The 19,724-nt window shown below is 43.7% G+C and overlaps 1 protein-coding gene across 10 annotated transcripts in view; it reads left to right on the top strand.

Moving 5' to 3' along the window:
* Mamld1 (mastermind like domain containing 1) overlaps positions 1-19,174 on the top strand; it is a 130,713-nt gene extending 111,539 nt beyond the window's left edge. For 5 of the 10 annotated variants that reach the window (XM_076562509.1, XM_076562504.1, XM_076562506.1 and 2 more), the window contains 2 exons: positions 14,799-14,883; positions 16,966-19,174. In XM_076562509.1, the coding sequence (XP_076418624.1) occupies positions 14,799-14,883; positions 16,966-18,035 (1,155 nt within the window). In that variant the 3' untranslated portion in view covers positions 18,036-19,174. Of the gene's footprint in view, positions 1-8,865; positions 9,110-14,798; positions 14,884-16,965 lie in introns of all 10 variants that reach the window. The other 5 variants (XM_076562507.1, XM_076562505.1, XM_076562510.1 and 2 more) reach the window with 4 other exon arrangements.
* The last annotated feature ends 550 nt before the right edge of the window (positions 19,175-19,724 follow it).

The following is a 19,724-nucleotide window of genomic DNA, read 5'->3' as shown; positions in this document are numbered from 1 at the left end:
TAGTTTCTTGTAACCAATATGTGATTGGGCCTTTCATTTTTAATCCGTCTCATCACTCTGCATTTTAATTAGATAATTTGATCCATTTACATTTAAGGTAATTACTGGTATGTAAGATCTTACTATCATTGTTATTTAAAGTTATTTTCTAATCATATTGTAGTCTAATTTCCCTCCTCTCCTTTGTGGTTAACTGGATGTCCAGTCACGTGTTTGATTCCTGACTTATATCCGACTTTACCATTATAGATATTTAGTTTATTACCATGAGGCATATAAAAATAATTTATTTTCTAAATGTTAGCTTCTTAGCATGGTTGTAAAGATAACTACAGAATCAAAAGAGTAAGAGAAAATATACTAATAAGAACACTAGCCATTTGTACTCCATTTCTCCTCATGTTTTGAATCTTTGATACTCCACTTTATGACTTTGTGTATTGCTCATCTTTTAGTATATTAATACATTCATATTTTTCATTTTTTGCTTTAGTCTTCATCCTAAGGCTATGAATAATTTATGTACCATGCTTACAGAATTAGATAATTCTCAATTTCTGTAATTACACTTCCTTTTGAATGTTGAATTTTTACTCATTAGTATCTTTTGCTTTAGTGTTTACTTGTGTAAAAGGTCTCAGAAAGATCTGCTCTCAGCTTCTGCTTGGGAATGCTTTTATCCCTTCTTCCTTTTCTAGAAAAGATAGCTCTACTGGATATAGTATGCTCAGCTAACAGATTTCTTTTTCCTTTATTACTGTAATAATTTCCCCAACCTTTGAGACCTTGTTTATAAGATAAGTGTAGGCAAAGTTGAGTTAAATTTAATGGGAGCCATTTGGCCTTTCTCTGCCTGGATACTTGAACCCTTCTCTAGGGCTGGAAAACTTTCTAGTGCTATTATTCCTTTATATAAGCTGTTCACTCCTTTGGCATTCTCACATCTTTCTTGAACACCCAAATATTTGCTCTTTTTATACCATCCCAAAGCTTTCACAAGCTTTCTTCATTCCTTTTCACTCTTATATTCTCCAACTGCTTATTTTCAAGTCACCTATCTTCAAGTTGACCACTTCTTCTGTTTAGTCTATCCTGCTTTTGTTGTCTTTTTTCTTTTTTTTTAATTTTGCTGAATGTATTTTTCAGCTCAAGAATTTCCCAATTTTTAATTGTTTCCATCTTTTTGTTAAGATTCCTTATTAGATTATCAACATGTTTTCTTTAAGCTCATTGAGTTTCCTTTAAACAAAGAGGTGTTTTAACTCTATCTAAGCTATATCCCATACTCATTGCTCTCTGATTAGTTTCTTGTACCTCATTTTCAATACTAAATGAAGTTATATTTTCCTGAAATCCCTTGATGCTTGTTGCATGTGGCATCACCTTGGCATTGAAGGATTAGTTATGTATAACAGCTTTAGTTGTGCCTGTCTTAAGAGAATTCTAAGCAGGCTGCTTATTTTCACGTTGACTACAGTTACTCCAGTGCTTCAGCACTGGGTAACATCGAGGCCCAGATTTGCTGAGATTCTGCTGTTGAGGCATTGTCAACTTTTTTAGTACTATAAGGCAATCCACATGCTGATTTGTCCCAAATACGCTATTGGCATTGCTTAAGAAATAACAGGCATGGGGGTCAGAGAGATGGTGCTGCTGGTAAAGGCACTTGTCACCAAATATGACAACCTGAGTTCAATTCCCGGGACCTACATGGTGGAAAGAGAGAAACAACTCCCACAGGTTGCCATGTGATCTCTACACATGGGCTGTGCTATGAGAACACTCACACAATACACATAGATGCACACAAAATTACTTTAGAAATGTAATGAAAATAGAGTTGTGAAAGAAAAGGAAAGTGCCAAGAAAAAATAGTCTGTCCCAGCATGTATCTCTCTGGGGCCAGGGTACACCCAAATATCTCTCCTATAGTTGCTGGCCTATCACTATATACTAGTATTTTGCCTGGTTCTGGGAACTTTTGTGAATGGACCAGCCTTAGGCTTCTACCACGGCTATTCATACCATCATGTTGTGTCATACCCCAACCCCACAACCTGATAAGATCATTATAACTCCAGGGTAGAACTAAAAGCCACAATTTCCTGATCCACCTACTATTGAGGTAGACACATGTCCCCAGACATCTGCAACTCATTCCAGGCAATGCTAGCTGGAATAGATATCTGGCCATGCATCTTCACCCAGCCCTGGAGCTATCCCAAAGGCTCTGTCCACAGGCCTTTAGTCTCTGTCCACTGTTAAGTTTCATCAGCCTAATGTAAAATTTGACGACTGAGTTTTCTGCTTTATGCCTTGATCTACCTCTAATGAATGGGATCTTGGGCCTTGCTCTGTAGCAACCATTTACCAAGTTGAGAGCTGGAAGAAGTCATTGTTGCTGAGAAGGCAGTATTCCAGAATTCTAGACCCAAAGAGGACTAGGTGTCAGCAAAATATGCTTTCTAGGATCTTGCTGGCTCTCCCAATTTGGCTTCAGCTTGCTTGACTACTTGGGAAAACAGTGTGACCTCTCCTTTCTCTACAGAGAATGAAGCCTGAATGGGTGACCCAGTGCTGCCCCTCATGTTAGAAAAGGAGGTGGGAGAGGTCTGAAGGAAGAAGCAGAAGACAAGGTCTTCACTGGAAGTAGAAAGGAAGGATTTTAGGCAGCCATGATATAGGAGTCTTAGCAAACCACCTGCCTGGGTGTCTGAAGATACATTCCATGGGAAGAAGACAGACCCCATATCCTAAGCATGAGTTGATGGACATTCCAGACCAGAACTGAGAGTGCCAGCACCAGGCATATTCCCAACCTCTTGCTGATAATGTGCAACTTCGGGCCCACAGCTTTAAATTTCATGCCCCACTCCAAACCTACTGCACCTGGAGTAGCTCCAGAAAGACAAATGATTGGCACAAAATACCAAAGTGACTTTTGAAGCACTAAACTTGAATTGTTCTTTTGACATACCACTTTCTTTACTACTGCCAGGACTCTCAAGGAAATCCATTGTAGAATGTATGCTGTAGATATGAAAGAGAGTATAAAACATAGGCTATCGACCAACAGAAGAAATAAAACATTGAAAATAGCCTAGAAATTTCCTGGGTACCTACTCTCTGAGAGACCACACTTAGTGCTGACTTCCCAGAGGCAACTCCAGAAGTAACTCTAGACTCTGTGGGGAGTTATGAGAGCATAAATCATAACTCCATTTTTCACATTCACAAAACCAGTCTTCTGCCTAGACTTCCACACATGGTCCTTACACAGGCTTTATGTTCATCTGTACTAATTTTGACATGAGGACTTTGTGGGGGGTTTTTAATGTGCTTATTACTTTCTCATTCCAAGAGTAATCTGTTCTTTTGGAACTGAACTAGAAAAATGCAAAAAATTATTTTTAAAAACCAACAAACCTCAAGGAATAATAAAATATATAAATTTGAATATATAATAACCCAAGGATAACTCCTGCTAGCCTACTGGAATACATGATTTTATTTTTTCTATGCAGACACACACACACACACACACACACACACACACACACACACACACACACATATATATATATATTTCTCATTAGCATATTGTTATCAGACTGCATATATAACTTTTCCTCCTTTATTATGAAACATAGCATGGCTGTGGAATGGTGTGGAATATCTATATACACTGAGTAACAGGAAGTAAAAAGTAGAAAACTTGTATCCACTGATCAGGTTGGAGAAACGAAATGCCGGCCCTACTATGTCCCTAATGACCACAGTCCACCCACCACATGAGGATCCTCATTACCCTAATGCTAAGAGAATCATTCTCATTTTTTTCTAGATAGTTTCACTACTATCTAGGGTTTTTCTGGTTTTGTTCTTAGCTCAGACTGGCCTAAAACTCATAGCACTCAGACTTGCTCAGCCTCCCAAGTGCTGGAATCATAAACATATGCCACTACACTTTGCTAAAAGAAGTGACAAGCCACTACTAGCTGAAGGCCTCCAGAGGAAAGAAAGCTGAGCTTTCCCAGTGCTCCTTTGTCCCTAGCTTCACTTTAAGGGAAAGAGAGAGAGAAAAACAAACCTAAGAAGAGATAAGAGTTCCTACCTCCATGCTGGGATGTGGGGCAAAATTGTGGACAGAATGCCAGGCTTGCAGAAGAGATGGGGCAAGCAAAGGATCAAGCCTCATCTCTGCCAGGGTTGGGGAGAGGCACACACCCATGGATGCAGAGACCTGTTAATTTCTCCAATACCTTTCAGCCAGCAGCCACCCCATTCCTCTCACCTCCCAGTACCAGAGTATCTTGAGGTTCCTATTCTAGAGCATGGTGAAGATTTCAGCACATAGACCAAGTTGTTTTGCCATGTTCCCCTCTGTTGACTTGTGATTTACCTTCTTTGAGGCTAAGTAGTCAGTCTGCTCTGCTCTATCTGCATGGTGTTTGTTTGAGGAGTTTGTTTGGTGGTACCACTACTGCAGTTGTTTTCAAATGTGGTCTGGCTATGCATCCCAAATTGCACTGGGGCCCTGGGTCTAAGCAGTCCTCTGACCTCTCTTTCTCTTCTATAGGAGCTATAGTGATACCTAGTAGGTCTGCTTTTTAGCTTCACAAATTACGGTGCTATTATCTCCTCTCTTAGCTTCCCTTTCCTTGTGGGAATTTGTTTTTAAAAGTAAAATTAAACACAGGGGCTTGCTGAAGTTTCATGGATATTTGGGAGGGAATGAATTTAGATGCAAGCATTAGATCTGCTGTTTAAATCCGGAAGTCTCCAAAGGAAATTCTGCCACTCCCTTCCTTAGTTGTCTGAAGTTGACTGTGGATTAGATGGCTCCTTTGAAAACCCAGGGCCCACAAGCAGTGCTTACTCTGCCCAGCAAGGGGACAGAAGGAACGTGAAGTTGGTAGGAGACTACCTCATCTTAAAGCACAATGATTAGATGCCTAGGGTTTGGTTTTATTTTTTAAGTCAGACCCTGGCTCGGCCTCCAGCTCTGCTACTAGCTCAACACAGGTTTTTCAGCTAGCTGCAATCAGGAGAGAAAGAGATGGTATTCAATTTTTACTCTGGATGACTGAAAGACGTCTGTGTAGCTAAGGTGCATGTTTTCTGCTTTTTAGTGGATGGGGAACAGAAACTGCACCACATAGCCTAAAACTGTCATACAAAGAAAAAAGATTGTTGGGGACGTTTTAACTCCCAGAGGTTTCTAGTCATAAGATCAATCTATTGTTATATGTGAGATACATTTATAGGATAGCATTTCTTCCTTTGCTTTACTTTGTGCTTCAACTGGGGGTTGTAGTGATTTTCAAAGTGCCTGCTCCTATGTTGCTGCACCTGAATGAGAAGTTCCAGGCCACTTATGATTGTGCTACTAAAATAGGGCTGCCCATACCATTGAGCCATCTGCTATGGTTGGTTCCATGTGCCATCTGCAGGCTTTTCTGCCTGATAGACTACTAAGGCACTGTAAGCATATGCTCATGTTGATGGAGGTCCATTTCTTTATGTTTTTTCCTTATTATTGTCTGAGAATTTCATACATGCATAAAATGTGATTTGATCACATCTACCCCCATTTCCTGCCCTCTAATTCCTCCCATGACCCCCAATCAACATTGTTCACTTCCAATATCACATCTCTTTTTTTTTTAACCCAGTAAATTCACTTGGTGTTGCCTGCATGTGCATGTGTAGTGCTTACACAGGTCTTGTACTCACAGCTACCGTGAGTTCCTGTGTGTGACTGCCCTATTGTCTGGAAAACTCTGTATTGTGTAGTCATCTACTACCTTTGCTCTTACAATCTTCCACCCAGAGCTTTTGGGGGAAGGGGTGTGAAATAGGTGTCCCATTTAAGTCTAAGCACACATAGTCTCTTATTCTCTCCATATTAACTAATTCTGGGTCTCCATGTCAATCTCTTTCTATTGCAAAAAGAAGCTTCTCTGATGAGGGTTAAGAAATGCAGTAATCTATGGGAATAAAAATAACTTAGGGGACCATTTAATACTATGCTCATCTGACACACTAATAGTGGTATGGAACTCACCAGCCATGGAGTTTGGACCATTATTAACAACACCAGGATAGCTTTACCTTATAGAGAAGGCTTTAAATCCAATCAGAAAGTAGTTGTGCCACACTATAACATCTGTGCCACTATTGTGCTTGTTGCCATATCTTGCCAGGCCACTGCTATTGAAGCTCACAGCATTCAGAGGTGAATGAGATTAAGGATTCCTTTTCTCCTTTAGTAGCATGCGCAGTATCTTCCATCTTATGAATGCTAGTCAGTAGGGATGATGCTTCCAGATCAGTACGAGCTGGATTTCTCCAGGTTCTATAACTCAGGTATATAGTGTCTTCAACAATGAGGTGTTACCATCAAGTTTAGAAGAGTAACCAAGAGTAATTGTGATAGTCTGTAATTATTAGAAGTCCAGAGGACTCCACTGACCAACAACTCATAAAGAAGTAACCCATGCCTGGCACCGGGCTTTTATTTCATAACCTATGGTGTTTGTAGGAGTCATCCCCTGCCCCCGTTATAGGGTAACTCCATTTAAATTCCTTTTATACGTGTATAGGTATACATTTTACTAATCTTCTATGATAATAGGTTTCCATATGGTTTATTCAAACATCTTTCATGTTAGTTTTCCCTCCTCATACTCCCTCTTCTACCTTGCTCTCCCCTATCCTACTCCAGGCAAACATTGAAAACCTCCCCCATGTCTCCTTACTAGTTTCCTAACTTTGATAGGTAAATGGAAGACCATTCCTTGAGTAATTTCATCACTAACCTTTGCAAGACATGAAATTACAGAGGATTCCTGAGAAACTTAAAAAAAAACTTTCATTCTCTATGAATAAGCCCAATTTCTTGCTTTTACAATCTCGTAAAGGAGTGGGGCAAGTCTTCAAAACCTGAGAAATATGTGTATTTCAGGACTTTCCAAACTCTAGTGTTTAAAGGCATGTTTGTAGTCTCACACCTATGATCCCAGCATTATGGAGGTAGAGGCAGGAAGATCAGGAATTCTAGGTCATCCTCAGCTATATAGTGGGTTCAGTAAGTTTGAGGACAGTCTGGACCCATAAGAACTTGTTTCTAAAAACCTGCTATATAATAGTATTCAGAGTTACAAAGGAGCTAAGCATATACGCATGAAGAGTTATGAATTCTAGAAAATCAGTTTTCCTCTGTCTCACCTTGATGGCCTCTCTCCAAGGACAAATGAGAGCTTGATGAGCTACCCAAGTAGAGTGGTACTGAGCTGACTAATTGGGACAAATGTCATCAGAATATAAAAGAAATATTTGGGCTTAGGAGGGGGATTGTTGCCCTGTTTATTTTAGATAGGCATGTATTACTTCTAAAATATTCCAAATAGTCATTTTCTTATTGCCATATTTAAATATAAATAATTCATTCTTAAAATGACTGGAACCTCCCCTGGAACACCTCATCTATACTTTCACTATAACATTTTTCTACCTCAATGTTTATATTCCATATCATAAGTTAGTAACTGAGTACATGCTCCATGTGGATTTGGGAATGAAGCAAACCCATGTCTACATCTTGCTTTGGTACTAAATAGCTGTGTGACTTTGGGCAATTTAATCTCTCTGGATCTCCATATCTTCATCTGAACAGTAAAGACTGTAATAGCCCCTACCTCATAGATAACTATTTGTCAGGACAGAGTGAGACCAAATGTTTAAAGTCATTGAGTTAGTTAGTCCAAGGAGTACAGTAAATGATTAATAAATGCACTGGTATAGTTTTTATTGTTATATCAAATAATATGCATAGATGGTCACTAAGTATTTCTTGTAGTGAGTTTAATGCATCCGAACGTTTTTCTTGGATTCAGGGAATGAATATTCCCCTTTCCCCTGGGCTGCTTGGTAGACACAGTGGACTACTTATAGCTCAAAGATGAAAAACAAGAGACACTGCCTGATACAGGAAAAGAAGAACAGCTCCCCATCATGCAGGCTTCCCCTGTCCTTTGAGGCATTACTGCTGCTAGACACTTCTGTGCTTGTCAGAGTGTCAAGGCTCTGCTGGCCACCTATTTGAGTTTTGCCTTTGCTAATGTGGGCATCAGGATAAGGTAATTTTAATTTTCTAGCTGGAGGAACTGGGTCATGCATTTCACACACTCAGAACTGGTGAAATTCTTGTCTTGTAAGACAAGATGGCAAGGGAGCTCATGTCCACACTAGCCCCAAAACCGTAAGGCCCTGTCCAGGTCTGGTGCAGTGAGGGATGCAGCTTAGGGTATAGCTGATAGGAGGCACATGCTTGACTGGTTTTGCACTCACCTCAGCATGTCTACACACTAGTACCTACAAACCATGGTTGAGTTGTATGTTCTGTTATGAGGGTGGGGTAAGGGTGGGAGGGATACGAATATGCCAAAATCATTGTCAATGAACCAGCTATCTGACTTAGCTTTATTCCTGCTTCCAACAAGACAGTGATTGCTTAAAGAAGAACATCACTCATTTGAAATCCTTTTATGGCCATTAAGTATTCCTCCAAACCAACCAAAATACATAAAAAAAAAAAAAATCATTGGTACAGGGAGGAGGAGATGTCACACAGTCAGTGCATTTTCTATGAAGAGAGACCATACCTTCCAAATGATCCTCAAAGGAGTCTATGATCCATAGCAAGCTGAGAGCACAAAGATATTTGGTTTTGTTTCCCCAGACCAGTTGATGTGTATAACCACAATACTCAAAGAACCGAATTATTTGGTCAGGGCAGTGACAAATCAGTCAGAAGCCTTTTGTGGCCAAACAGCTGATGGATTGTTCAATCGGTTGTTGTAGACTCATGTAGACAAAGCCTGCAAGCTTGGGGAAGCCAGGCCTCCCCAGGTCAGCCTGGGGCGACAGCCCCCATCCCGCCAGGCCCTGGGGAGTGAGTCCTTCCTGCCCGGCAGCTCCTTTGCTCATGAGCTGGCCCGAGTCACCTCCTCGTACAGCACCTCAGAGGCAGCCCCCTGGGGCGGCTGGGATCCGAAGGCCTGGAGGCAGGTGCCTGCTCCACTACTGCCTAGCTGCGATGCTGCAGGTAAGTCTCTCCCCCTTGTGCCTCACTTTCCTCATCTGTCAGCTGGGGCACATTCCCCTGCTCAGCCTGCCTCATGGGGATATGGGAGGGACTCAGGAGGTGACAGCTCTGAAAAGTAGGCCCTTTGCAACCCATAGGGCTCTGTACAACTATGAGGAACTTCTAATACCTTCTACATATCTTTCTTAACATTCTTTGGTAAAGTGAAGAACATAAGCAAGCAGAGCAGTCCAAGCACCTTAACCTTACCTCTAGAAACATTTGGAGATTGCTGAGGGCAATCTCTACCATTGACACCCACCTTCTAGCACCCCCATTTGCTTATTTGCCTGCCTGCCTGACCCTGTGTCCAGGCTGGGAGGCTGCACCTCCAAATCTCCCACCCAGTGCCTGCCTTTCTGATACCTAGTGAGAATTCAGAAACTCTGTCTCCTGATAGGGATCTGCTATGAGCTCTGCATCCCATACCATTCTTTGGCCTTACTTGAGACTCCTGCTCCAGAGGTGAGCAGCTGGATCACCCCACTAAAGGACAGGTAGTCTAGTGGGACACGTTTCAGTGCTCGATGCCAAGCTTTTGAAAGTTATCTATGAGTTTAGCTCAGCCTCTTTCTCAATTCTTGAGTCCAGAAAGAATGACTTGGCATGCCTCAGAGTCCCATTAGTGGTCATGAGAGCAAAGTGATGGATACCAGCCTTGGCAGAAGATTTCATTTGAACCATAGAGTTATTGTTCTGAGACCCGAAATATCAATGCCCACAGGATATCTGTCCTATCTGTACAGAAACCTGCAGAAGATGGTCATCAAGCTGAAAGGACCTCCTGAGATTCTGGCCTTTAATGGAAATTCTGCTTTAGTACACACAGCTTTGTTCTCTTTATACTGAGTGCCCTAGCCTGGAAGAACAAACCGTGCTTTCCAGTCAAGGGCTATTGATTTCTCTCTCCCTCAGAGTCACAGCACTCCTTAGCTGCCCCCTCTTCAGCTGAAACCAGAAGAATCTTGTTCAACCCAAAGCTCCCAGGGAAACTGAATTATCAAACCCCAGGAGACTCCATCTACTCAGTCCTGCCCAGCTCTTTCTTGGCCACAAAAGCCATGTGAGACGATTACTGCTAGCTTCACTGGAGGATTCCTACTCCCAACATCAGTAATTTTGTGCCAAGGCCAATGCCTTTCATGATGGGGTGAATGCACAGTGGGATCTCCACTTTGAGAACCAGGTCTGCATTCTCTCTCAATCCCTGGTCACTAAAACCAGTGGGACAGAGGATTCAGGTACTACAGGGACAGAAGAAATATAGGTCTCCTCTGCCTGAGGATCATCCCTAGCATTTTAAGCAAACACTGTACGAATCAGCCAGCCCTGAAATCACCAAGACCAGGTTGGGGGTTGCTTATATAGGCTTTGGTCAAGGGCAAAGACCTACACCAAGTTCTGTCATTCACTTTTGATGACATTTATTATGTGAAGCTCCCAGTGATGGCTTCAGAACACTCTAAGGGTAGATCCAGTACCGTGAGTGAAGTTTGTAGCTATTTATGCAAAGGGACAAGGAATGACCTCAGCAGGCCAACACCACCCTGGGTCTTGCCTAATAAAGAAATGGTATGACATATCTGATTATAGTATGACCTGAGGGCTCTGCTCATGCCTGTCCACTGGCTATCCCTTTACCTTGCCAAAGTTCCTTTAGAAGACTAACTACCTCCAATGATTGACTTGTGTCTTGCTAATTCTCCTGTCTAGTGTAAGCCCCACAAGGGTAGAGACATTCAGTAATGCTCTCATGATGGGAGCAGCTTAGCCCTGAGCACAGCAGCCATAAATATTTGTCAACTGACTTATCTTCCCACATAGTCCTCAGGCAGATAGGATAGGGGGACCTCGGAGTCATGAGCATGAGGGAGTTACTTTCAAGTCTGGCTTCCCAAGTCTACAAAAGAAAATGCTTTTCCTTGTGGGGTAATAAATAAGCCATGCCAGAGCTCATTAACCTTTGAAACGAATAGCCTTCTGTAGCCTAGTGTGCTGGCTTCTATCGGGGACATTCAAAGGACAGTGCCTGCTGCAAAGGTTGGAGGTGCCTTGTAGGAAATAATGAGCCCTTCTTCTTTTTTTTTCCCTTTCCCTTCATTTTCCCCTTCCTCTTCCTTTTTCTCATCTCTTTCTCTCATCTTCTTCTTTCCCTCTCCCCCTCATCTCCTTTTCCTCCTCCTCCTCATTCATTACACTCTTTTTTTCTTCCTCCCACTCTCTATCCCTCTCCTCCTGTTCCCTATCTTCCCTTCTCATCCTCTTTCTCAGTTCTTTTTTTCTTCCCTATCCTCCTCTTCATCCCTCCTTCCATACTCTATTCCTCTAGAGGATCACAGGGTAGGTAATTTTTGCCTAAATCAGGCCAAAAACCAGGGACTATTTGTAGGACAGATGTCCAATTTTTGCTGGCTTCCATGACCCTATCAACTCAAGTTGGAGAGTCCCTTTGTATAACTGTTGAGCTGGTAACACATGATTTTTCCCTCTTCAAGGATGAGAGAGAGGAAGCTGTGGCACTGGGTACCACAGGAGACATTAAAATGTTGGTTCAAACTGGTGTAACACAGGTTCACTTCTGGCATTGCCTATGCTGAGATCCATGTTGCTAATAGGCAGTGGCAGCGTTAGGCAGCCCAGGCCTTTTGCCTCTCTCTTGCTTGGCACATAAGTCAAGGTACTAGTGTCCTAGAAGCCCCCAGAGACAAGTGGCACTTTATAGTTTCTTGGGTATCAGCATGAAGCTTCCAGAAAGGCAGGGCCTGTTAGTGAATGTGGCTAAATGGGGCTGGGAAAGGTTGTTAGCAAGACTTTCTGTTGGCCCTAACCCTAGGCTTCCTAGCTTGGCCACAGGGGGAAAACCAGTCTTGGGCTCCCACAAGGCCTTCCTGTCAGTGTCCCATACAACAAGATTTGTATGACAATTGCAGCTCTGGAAACTTGACTCATTTAATGACCTCTCCATCTGTGCTTAGAAAAAGCCACCAGACCCAGGTTGTCTTCACAAGAGGGGCTATAAGAGTATAATGTCACCAAGCAGCAGTTCTCAGCTACCATTTCCTCCTGGTCACTGAAACCATTTGTCATTTCCTGTTTTCTCCATTTTCCTACAATTCTAATTGTCAGTTTCAAAAGGCAACAACTGTTTTCATGGGGCTTATCTTTGGAGCACATTGATTCAGAACAAAGGATGAGAGCCTCGTGTCTGCAAAACAAAGGAAGCAGCCTCCTCTAGAGGCCTAGAGAGAATGCTTAGTACCCTCTGCCAGGGACAGCAGGACCTTGGTGGGAGCAATGGGCTCCAGGGCAAAGAGCCAGTCCATGGAGGATACTCAGACTTGGGGGGGGGCTTCTATGGGGTTGGCTATCACCACCCAGACAAGCACAGACCTGTTAGGCTCTGACAAGATTTCCCCCAGCCACTTTGGGTACTCTGGAATGTGTGCTTCCCTAGACAAAGACTTCTCAGAACCTTATTTATTCTTGTGAGCCTGGCCCAGGTATCCAGTATTCTCTTTTATCTAGTAGGCCAGGTGGTCTAGGATGCTACCCTTTGACTGCTGCCTCAAGTTAGCCTTTCTTTTTGTTTGTCATGCCCCTGGACACACTCTCCCTGTCCATCCTCCCCTTTGTACTTTTCTGCCCTACCTTGATTTCTGTTAGGTCACACTCTTAGCCTCCATCTGCCCCCTGTCCCTATTCCTAGACAACTGTGATACTTGAAAATTAATCAGGCAGACAGTTAGGGGTGGAATTCAGGTGAGCATGAACATTAGTGGCCATCCAGGCTGAAATGGAGTACTGGGTCCACAGTTAAGAGGCATTATACTTGCTAGCCAAGTTGCTGTGGACAGTCATTTAATCTCTTGTGAGCCTCACATGTCACATCAGTAATCTGGGGAATATAGATCTATCCTGGTGTCAATATGAGGAAAAACAGAAGTGAAAAAGCCATTGCTAGAAATGGCCACCCACCCAGAGAATCTTTACTCAGATTCAGATGGAGTGGCCTGGGCTGGTCATGTGACCCCCAGATCACCTCTGAATTATGGCCTGATGACAGGAAACAGTGGGTGTGAAGTGTTCAGGACAGTAAGACAGATCCATACCACCCAGATCCAGTGATTTAGCAGGAAGAGGGCAGGTCTGCTGGTCAGCTAAGAAGGAGCCTCCCTCCCACCAGCACATTCCAATAGCCCCAGAGCTGGAGGAGGCAAGGGCTCCACTGGAAGCTGTCTAAGGGCAGGGTAGAAAAGCAAAGGCCAGTCTGGGGAAATCTTTTATGCTGTGTTCATCTAGGTGCCATGTGTTTGTCCTCTGTGCCTTGGCAGGGACTAAGGCCAAGACCCGTTGCCAGGCTTGTAAGCCAGGCACACTCCCAAGCACAGGCCTTCAGCCCCACCCACTGCCACACTAGCCCTGCTCAGTGCAGAGAAAGGCATCTGAGAGCACTTTGGTGGAGAAATTGGCCCTACACAGGCAACTCATATCCCAAGATCAGATCTTCTGACATCTAGGGTCACCAAGCCAGTAAGTGACCTAAAGGTGTGTACTTCCTGACAGCTGCCTTTGATGGTTGGCATACTGGCAGCAGATTATTTGAGGAGAGAGAGGTGGAGGTGGTAACAAGTGGTAAGAGAGGATGAGCCCTGACATATGGCAAGTCACACCTTCATTCCAGTCACAGTCAGGCCATGCCAACATGAAGGACTCAAAACAAGCTGCCATCATTATGTCTGGCCTTTAGGCCTCATCAGTTGCTTGGTTGTATTTTTGTCCTTGGTCCTATGAGCTGATTCCAAACTGAGTGTGGGGCCTGAGGCCCTGAAGTAGAGTTCCTCCCCCTGAACACCCAGCCCTCTTGGAGATAAAGACAGGAAGTTCCTCCCACTTTCCACATTACATCAGGTCAGGAGAAAGGGAAGTGGCCAGTGAATATCTAGCTACCCTTGGTGTAGAATGGTGTGTCCATCAGACCATGTGACCATTCAGGAACATCTGGATCAATCCGCAGGACTCCATGACAGTCCTGCAGAAGCTGGGCATTCATCACCAAATAGCCCAGAATGCACTCTGTTCTATCCCTAGCAGCCCCAGCACACCATCCATCTCTTGACTGGGTAATTTGAAGTATTTATCCCCATGCTCCATTGCTTACCATCCTCTGGATATAGCTACTTTGTCTCAAGCTCCCAGAGTTAACATGCCCAGATACCTGCTAATACTGTGGGTATGGTTTGGCCAAATCAGAGTAGTATAAGACTGTCACCTCCCTCCTTCTATATACTCTGGTTCTAATAATGCAGCCTAATGTTATATTTTGGCAATCATACCTCACTCCTGACCCATCCTGAGCAGACAGACATTCAGAATGCTTAACTGTTTCTCTATGTTCTCTTGATATTGATCTCCGTCTCTCTTGCCCCATCCTATGCTGTTACAATTGGTTTTCTTAACCCAGATGCAAACTCTTTTATGTCTACTTGTGTGATCTTGCTCAGAAGGGTGGGACATGCATGCAAATGTGTGTTGGTGTGTCTGCTTATGCTTTTGCTGCACCAAAGCCTAGTATTAGGTCCCTACACAGCAATCCAAGGCTGATGTTTCTTGGTATCAATAATCTAATATGTCCTTTCCATCTTCTGTTTAGCAAAAGAAGCAGAGATCAGGTCCTATGGCAATGACCCCTAAACAGCAGAATTTGTATATCACACAGCAGATGACTCAATTTCAAGGTAAGCAGAAAAAAATCAGTGTTCCTAAAGGAGCCTGTGAGGAGGAGTGCCAATCTATTTCCAACTCTACAGTTTTTGCATGTGGTGTTAGAGGGACAAAGAGAAGTCTGAAAGTCACATCAGTGATGCCCAGGATACGAATCTAACACTAAGAGCAGTTCACCTGCCTCTAAGAGCATTATCCACCCCAGAGAGGCATAATGGTTCCAGTATCACTTTAATTGAAGAGGGTGATTAAACAGAGTCAGATCCCTTAAATCCCCTGTTCTGTTGTTGCTCATTGTTTTCTGAAGATAGGGTCTCACTCTGTAGCCCAGGCTATTCTTATACTCCAGTTGCTATTGTGTATCAGTCCCCCAATCTGTTTGGCTTACAAAAGTACATCACCATTACCCCACTTTCAATGAGAAACAGGCCCCTCAGGGCCCTGCCTTGTCCCTCCCCTCCAACACACATGTTCCAAGTTATTTCTAATGGGTTTCAGGGCCTTTATCTGGAAGGTATGGGGAATGAAAAGGGAGTTGAAGATTCTCTACCCTAATTAGATATTGTGTATGTGTGTGTGTGTTGGGGGGGTGCTCCCACATCCTCCACAGATAACTAAGAATTCCTATCCTACATCACACCTATCAATGTCATCCATATTTATTGGCAGTGGTCAACAAAACTCAGCTTCTATTTCATGGAGCTTACAGGTGCACCAAGGCAACCTGAGTTAAACAACTCTCCAAGCTAGTGCAATGATATCTAATTCATGGGTCCTGAAGAAGCAGTGCTCAGCACTTGCTGGCTGGCCCTCATACAGGTGGGCTACATCTTTATTTCAGCCCCATGTTATCTAAACATCATTGATCCTCTATTCTTGTGCAAAATACCATGCTCCCTTTGACCTGGTAGCAGACAGAGCTGTGTTCTCCTGGCCAGGCTAGAGTGCCAATAAGGCCAGGCATGAGTCAGCTGAAACAGGACTCAGCAGACTAGCCTTAGGAGGTTGGACTATAACCTAGGTGAAACACTTGCTTTATACTACAGAAAGATCCTAGGCATGGTTACAAGTAAAGGAAGAAAATCTATTCATAGTGTCAAGCATCATCTATATGGGAGACCACACAGGCCAGTGTGTGATGATCCCTACTTGACCTAGAGCAAAGTACAAGACCAGCATCTGCCTCATTTTCTACTCCACAGAAGTCCCAGTAAATATGGGTCACAGTAGGCTGTCCCAATAATGAAAAGAACTCACCCCTATCCTAAAGCGCTGAGGGTCTCACCTTTCATCTGCTCCTGTCTCTCCACCATGAACATTCCAGGACATGAGGCTCCCAAGTTTCCAGTCTTTAGAAAGGACCTCCACTGCAGTTCAGATCAGCTGAGGCTGCTTCGGCTATGGGACTTTGGAGGGAACAGAAGACTCTTCACCTCTGTGTGTTACATATATCAGGTGGAGAAACTAAGACAAATCCTGCCTTTTGATGTCTAAGAGACTGAGCTTTCTTCCTCAGGCCCTCCCCCACCTCTCCCATCCTTCTATAAAATAGGAACCATTTGTTGAGGGATGGATAGTGCCAGGGTGTTAGAGTAAATGTAATCACAGCCCCTGCCTTCACAGAGCCTCCAATATACATGAAGAAGCAGACAACTCCAGCATTATCTGCTCTTTGTAGAACAGTGGTTCTCAACCTGTGTACCATTACCCTTTTGTGGGTTGAATGACTCTTTTAAAGGGGATGAATATCAGATATCCTACATATCAGATATAATTCATAACAGTAGCAAAATTATAGTTATGAAGTAAAAATGAAAATAATTTATGGCTGGAGGTCACCACACATGAGGAACAATACTAAAGGGTCACAACATTAGGAAGGTTGAGAACCACTGGTGTAGAGAATACTGTGAGCATGGGGTATTCTCAGAACACCTTAATTCCAAGCAAAGGAATAAGGGGAGTAGGGAGGGACTGGGAGAGAAATAGCCAAGGGTGGGAGTGAAGACTACACTGTGCCTGTAGCTCATGCCCAGTGACTACAGCCAAAATTTAGGACACCTTTAGAACTAATCCCTATGTCTTTTTCTATACAGCAGTACAAGAACAAGTCATCTCTAAGTGTAGCCAGACCAAGGCAAAACCCTCATCTAACCAGCATATGATGCCACCCAAAACTGAGCTCCTTCAGGACAATCTGATTCCAAGAATATTACCACCCACAAGTCACATGGGTGTTTTCTCATCAACTCTGAGGAAGCAGCAAGTCAACACCGGCCTCCCATTTCCTAACTCCTCAGGCTTGGGTCAGGATCCCCTGAAAAGTCCTGGCTTTGTCTATCCCAAAGCCAAGGCCATGCCCCCAGAAGTGCTCCGGCCTAAGCTCTGTGTCAACCCCTTAGGCAGCCAACCCTTGACTCACCACCAACTCAGCCTCCCCAGTGTGCCAATGATGTCTCCAGTGTTCAGTAATGCAGTGTGGGCAGTGGCAGCTGCAGCTGTAGCCACACCAGTTTCAAAGGAATCACCCCTGAGCCAAGTAGATAATAGCATGCTGCAGCATTTTGATAGCAACTCTATCATTTTTGCCAAGGCACCCATAAGTACACCCCCAACAACCCTAGCATTTCCATCTCAGCAGGCTGTGGTCCAAGCCAATCAGATGGCCCCAGGAGCCAGGCCTGGCCACAAGATGCGTGCTGCTCTGGCCAGCCCCAGATTCAGCTTATTGGGCAATCAGAGCCTTATGCAGAGCCCAGCACAGGGGCCCGTGCCTGTACTAAGCACCAAGTCCCTCCAGCAGCGCATGGCCGGCTGTTCTCCCATAAGTCCTATTCAGGGACTAGAGCTGCCAAGCTATGTAGCTGCTAATGCTGCTACTAGCCAGTCCCCAAGTTCATTGATCAAAACTGGCACAACCCCTGAGCCACAGGACAATGTCTTGCCTCAGTCCCAGTCCAAAACAGATGGTCTGATTTCACCATCATCTGCAGGCAGTGAGGTGGATTTCATGGACGAGCTTTTAGAAAGCTCCAGTGTGGCCCCAGATGAAGACTGGGTGTGCAACTTGAGGCTGATAGATGACATTTTGGAACAGCATGCTGCTGCCCAAAATGCCACAACCCAGAATGCTGTCCAAGTCACCCAGGGTGCTGAGGAACTATAAATCAAAGCAGGGTACTTCAGAAAGCCCCGTGCTCTCACTCAAAGGAGTGGCCTGAATCTGCAGCCAACTTGAAACTGGCCCCAGACACCCACACTAGGCTCCTACTTACAATTTGAATCCTGTCAGCCCTGCCCATCCCTTTATCTACCTGATGAATAAAAAGCTGGTGATTTTTGAAGCTACTTGTATATATTTGAAAATTTTGTAAATTGTTTTCCTAATCATTAAATGACAGAGGTATTTATACTTGGTTTTGTGGCTTTGTAAATAAAGTGGCAGCTTTGGTTTCAATAGAGTTGTGTTTATTATACATTGTTCCAAATATGCAGACTGTGTTGTTTGCTCCAGTGACACCTTGTTAAACCAGGTGGCTGAGTCGCTGAGGTTTTCATGCCACGAGAGATGTGGATGTGACTAAAGGGGTGTTGTGCAAACTGACAAATGCCAAATAGAAAGCCACTTTGTCATTAATTTCCACTCCATTACAAATTGTACTACCCCGTGTGACTCTATCTCTCACAAGCCTTTAAGTCTAAGCTAATTCTTCCCTAATGAGCATTTACAGCAAAAGTCATGGTATGATTAAGTGTCCCACAGAGACACTCATGGAAAGCCAAGAGCATCCTTTAGGTTTGGTTGGGAGAGGTGCGGAAATAGCCTTTGATCTGAGCACTGTGAGAGCTGGCCACCTTGAGGAACTAGAGCATTCCCTTCCCTTTGTCACCTATGGTGACTTTCAGACACAGAGAAAACCCCAGCTTTAAATAGCTTTGGTGCACCATCACAGAGTGATGCTTTAAAGTCTGCTTTAAACCATTTAACACTCGTTTTGATTTCGTTGTGGTTTGGGGGGAAAGTCTGTAAACATTAATAGTTGATTTGGGGTTTGTCTTTAATGGTTTCTATTTGCAATTATTGTCATGTATATTTAAGTGTCTGTTAGAGAAAATCCACAGCCACTGTCTTGTAAACTTTTCTCAGTGTCCAGATTTTGTGTAATCACATTTTAATTGCCACCTTGTATTTTGATTCTACATTTGAAATCTGGCATCCATTTTGGGCCAGTGTGTTTTGTTGTTGTTGTTGTTGTTAATTTGGTTTTTCCCCTTTGTTCTGTAATAAACAGCCAGGAGAAAAGTGTCTCTGTGTTCTCATTTTCTTCATGGAGCCTCTAATCCCCACAAACCCAAGTCAGCTATGACTTTGGTACCCTCAGAAGCTGTTGCTATCCTATGCACCACAAAAATTCTGCTACAGAGTCTCTCTCTCTCTCTCTCTCTCTCTCTCTCTCTCTCTCTCTCTCTCTCTCTCTCTCTCTCTCTCTCTCTCTCTCTCTCTCTGTGCATGTATGCCTGTGCACATGTACGCATGTGGGTGTGACAAATTTCACAGCATATGCTGTGGAATGTTTTATTATTAAGGCCCAGAAGCAAGTCAGTTTGACCTCAGCCCTTCATCTTACAGAGGCAGAAACAGGGAACAAGCAGCCACTTTGGAAATTCCAGGCTGGGGCTAGGGGTAGAAAGACACACTCTGAGGGCCCCCAACTACCATCCTTCTACCTTGTGAGAATACATACTTTCTCTCCCTGGTCAGACCCTACTGCAGCCCTACAATATGGGCTAAGTGTGGTTCCATAGAGAAATGAGCTCCTGCTTCATCCACTTGAGATGAGATGACCCCAGGCAA

The sequence above is a fragment of the Peromyscus maniculatus genome, chromosome X (genome assembly GCF_049852395.1).
Source record: "Peromyscus maniculatus bairdii isolate BWxNUB_F1_BW_parent chromosome X, HU_Pman_BW_mat_3.1, whole genome shotgun sequence".
Lineage (NCBI taxonomy): Eukaryota > Metazoa > Chordata > Mammalia > Rodentia > Cricetidae > Peromyscus > Peromyscus maniculatus.
The sequence above is the reverse complement of the archived record's forward strand: the minus strand, read 5'-3'. Positions and strand labels throughout refer to the sequence as shown.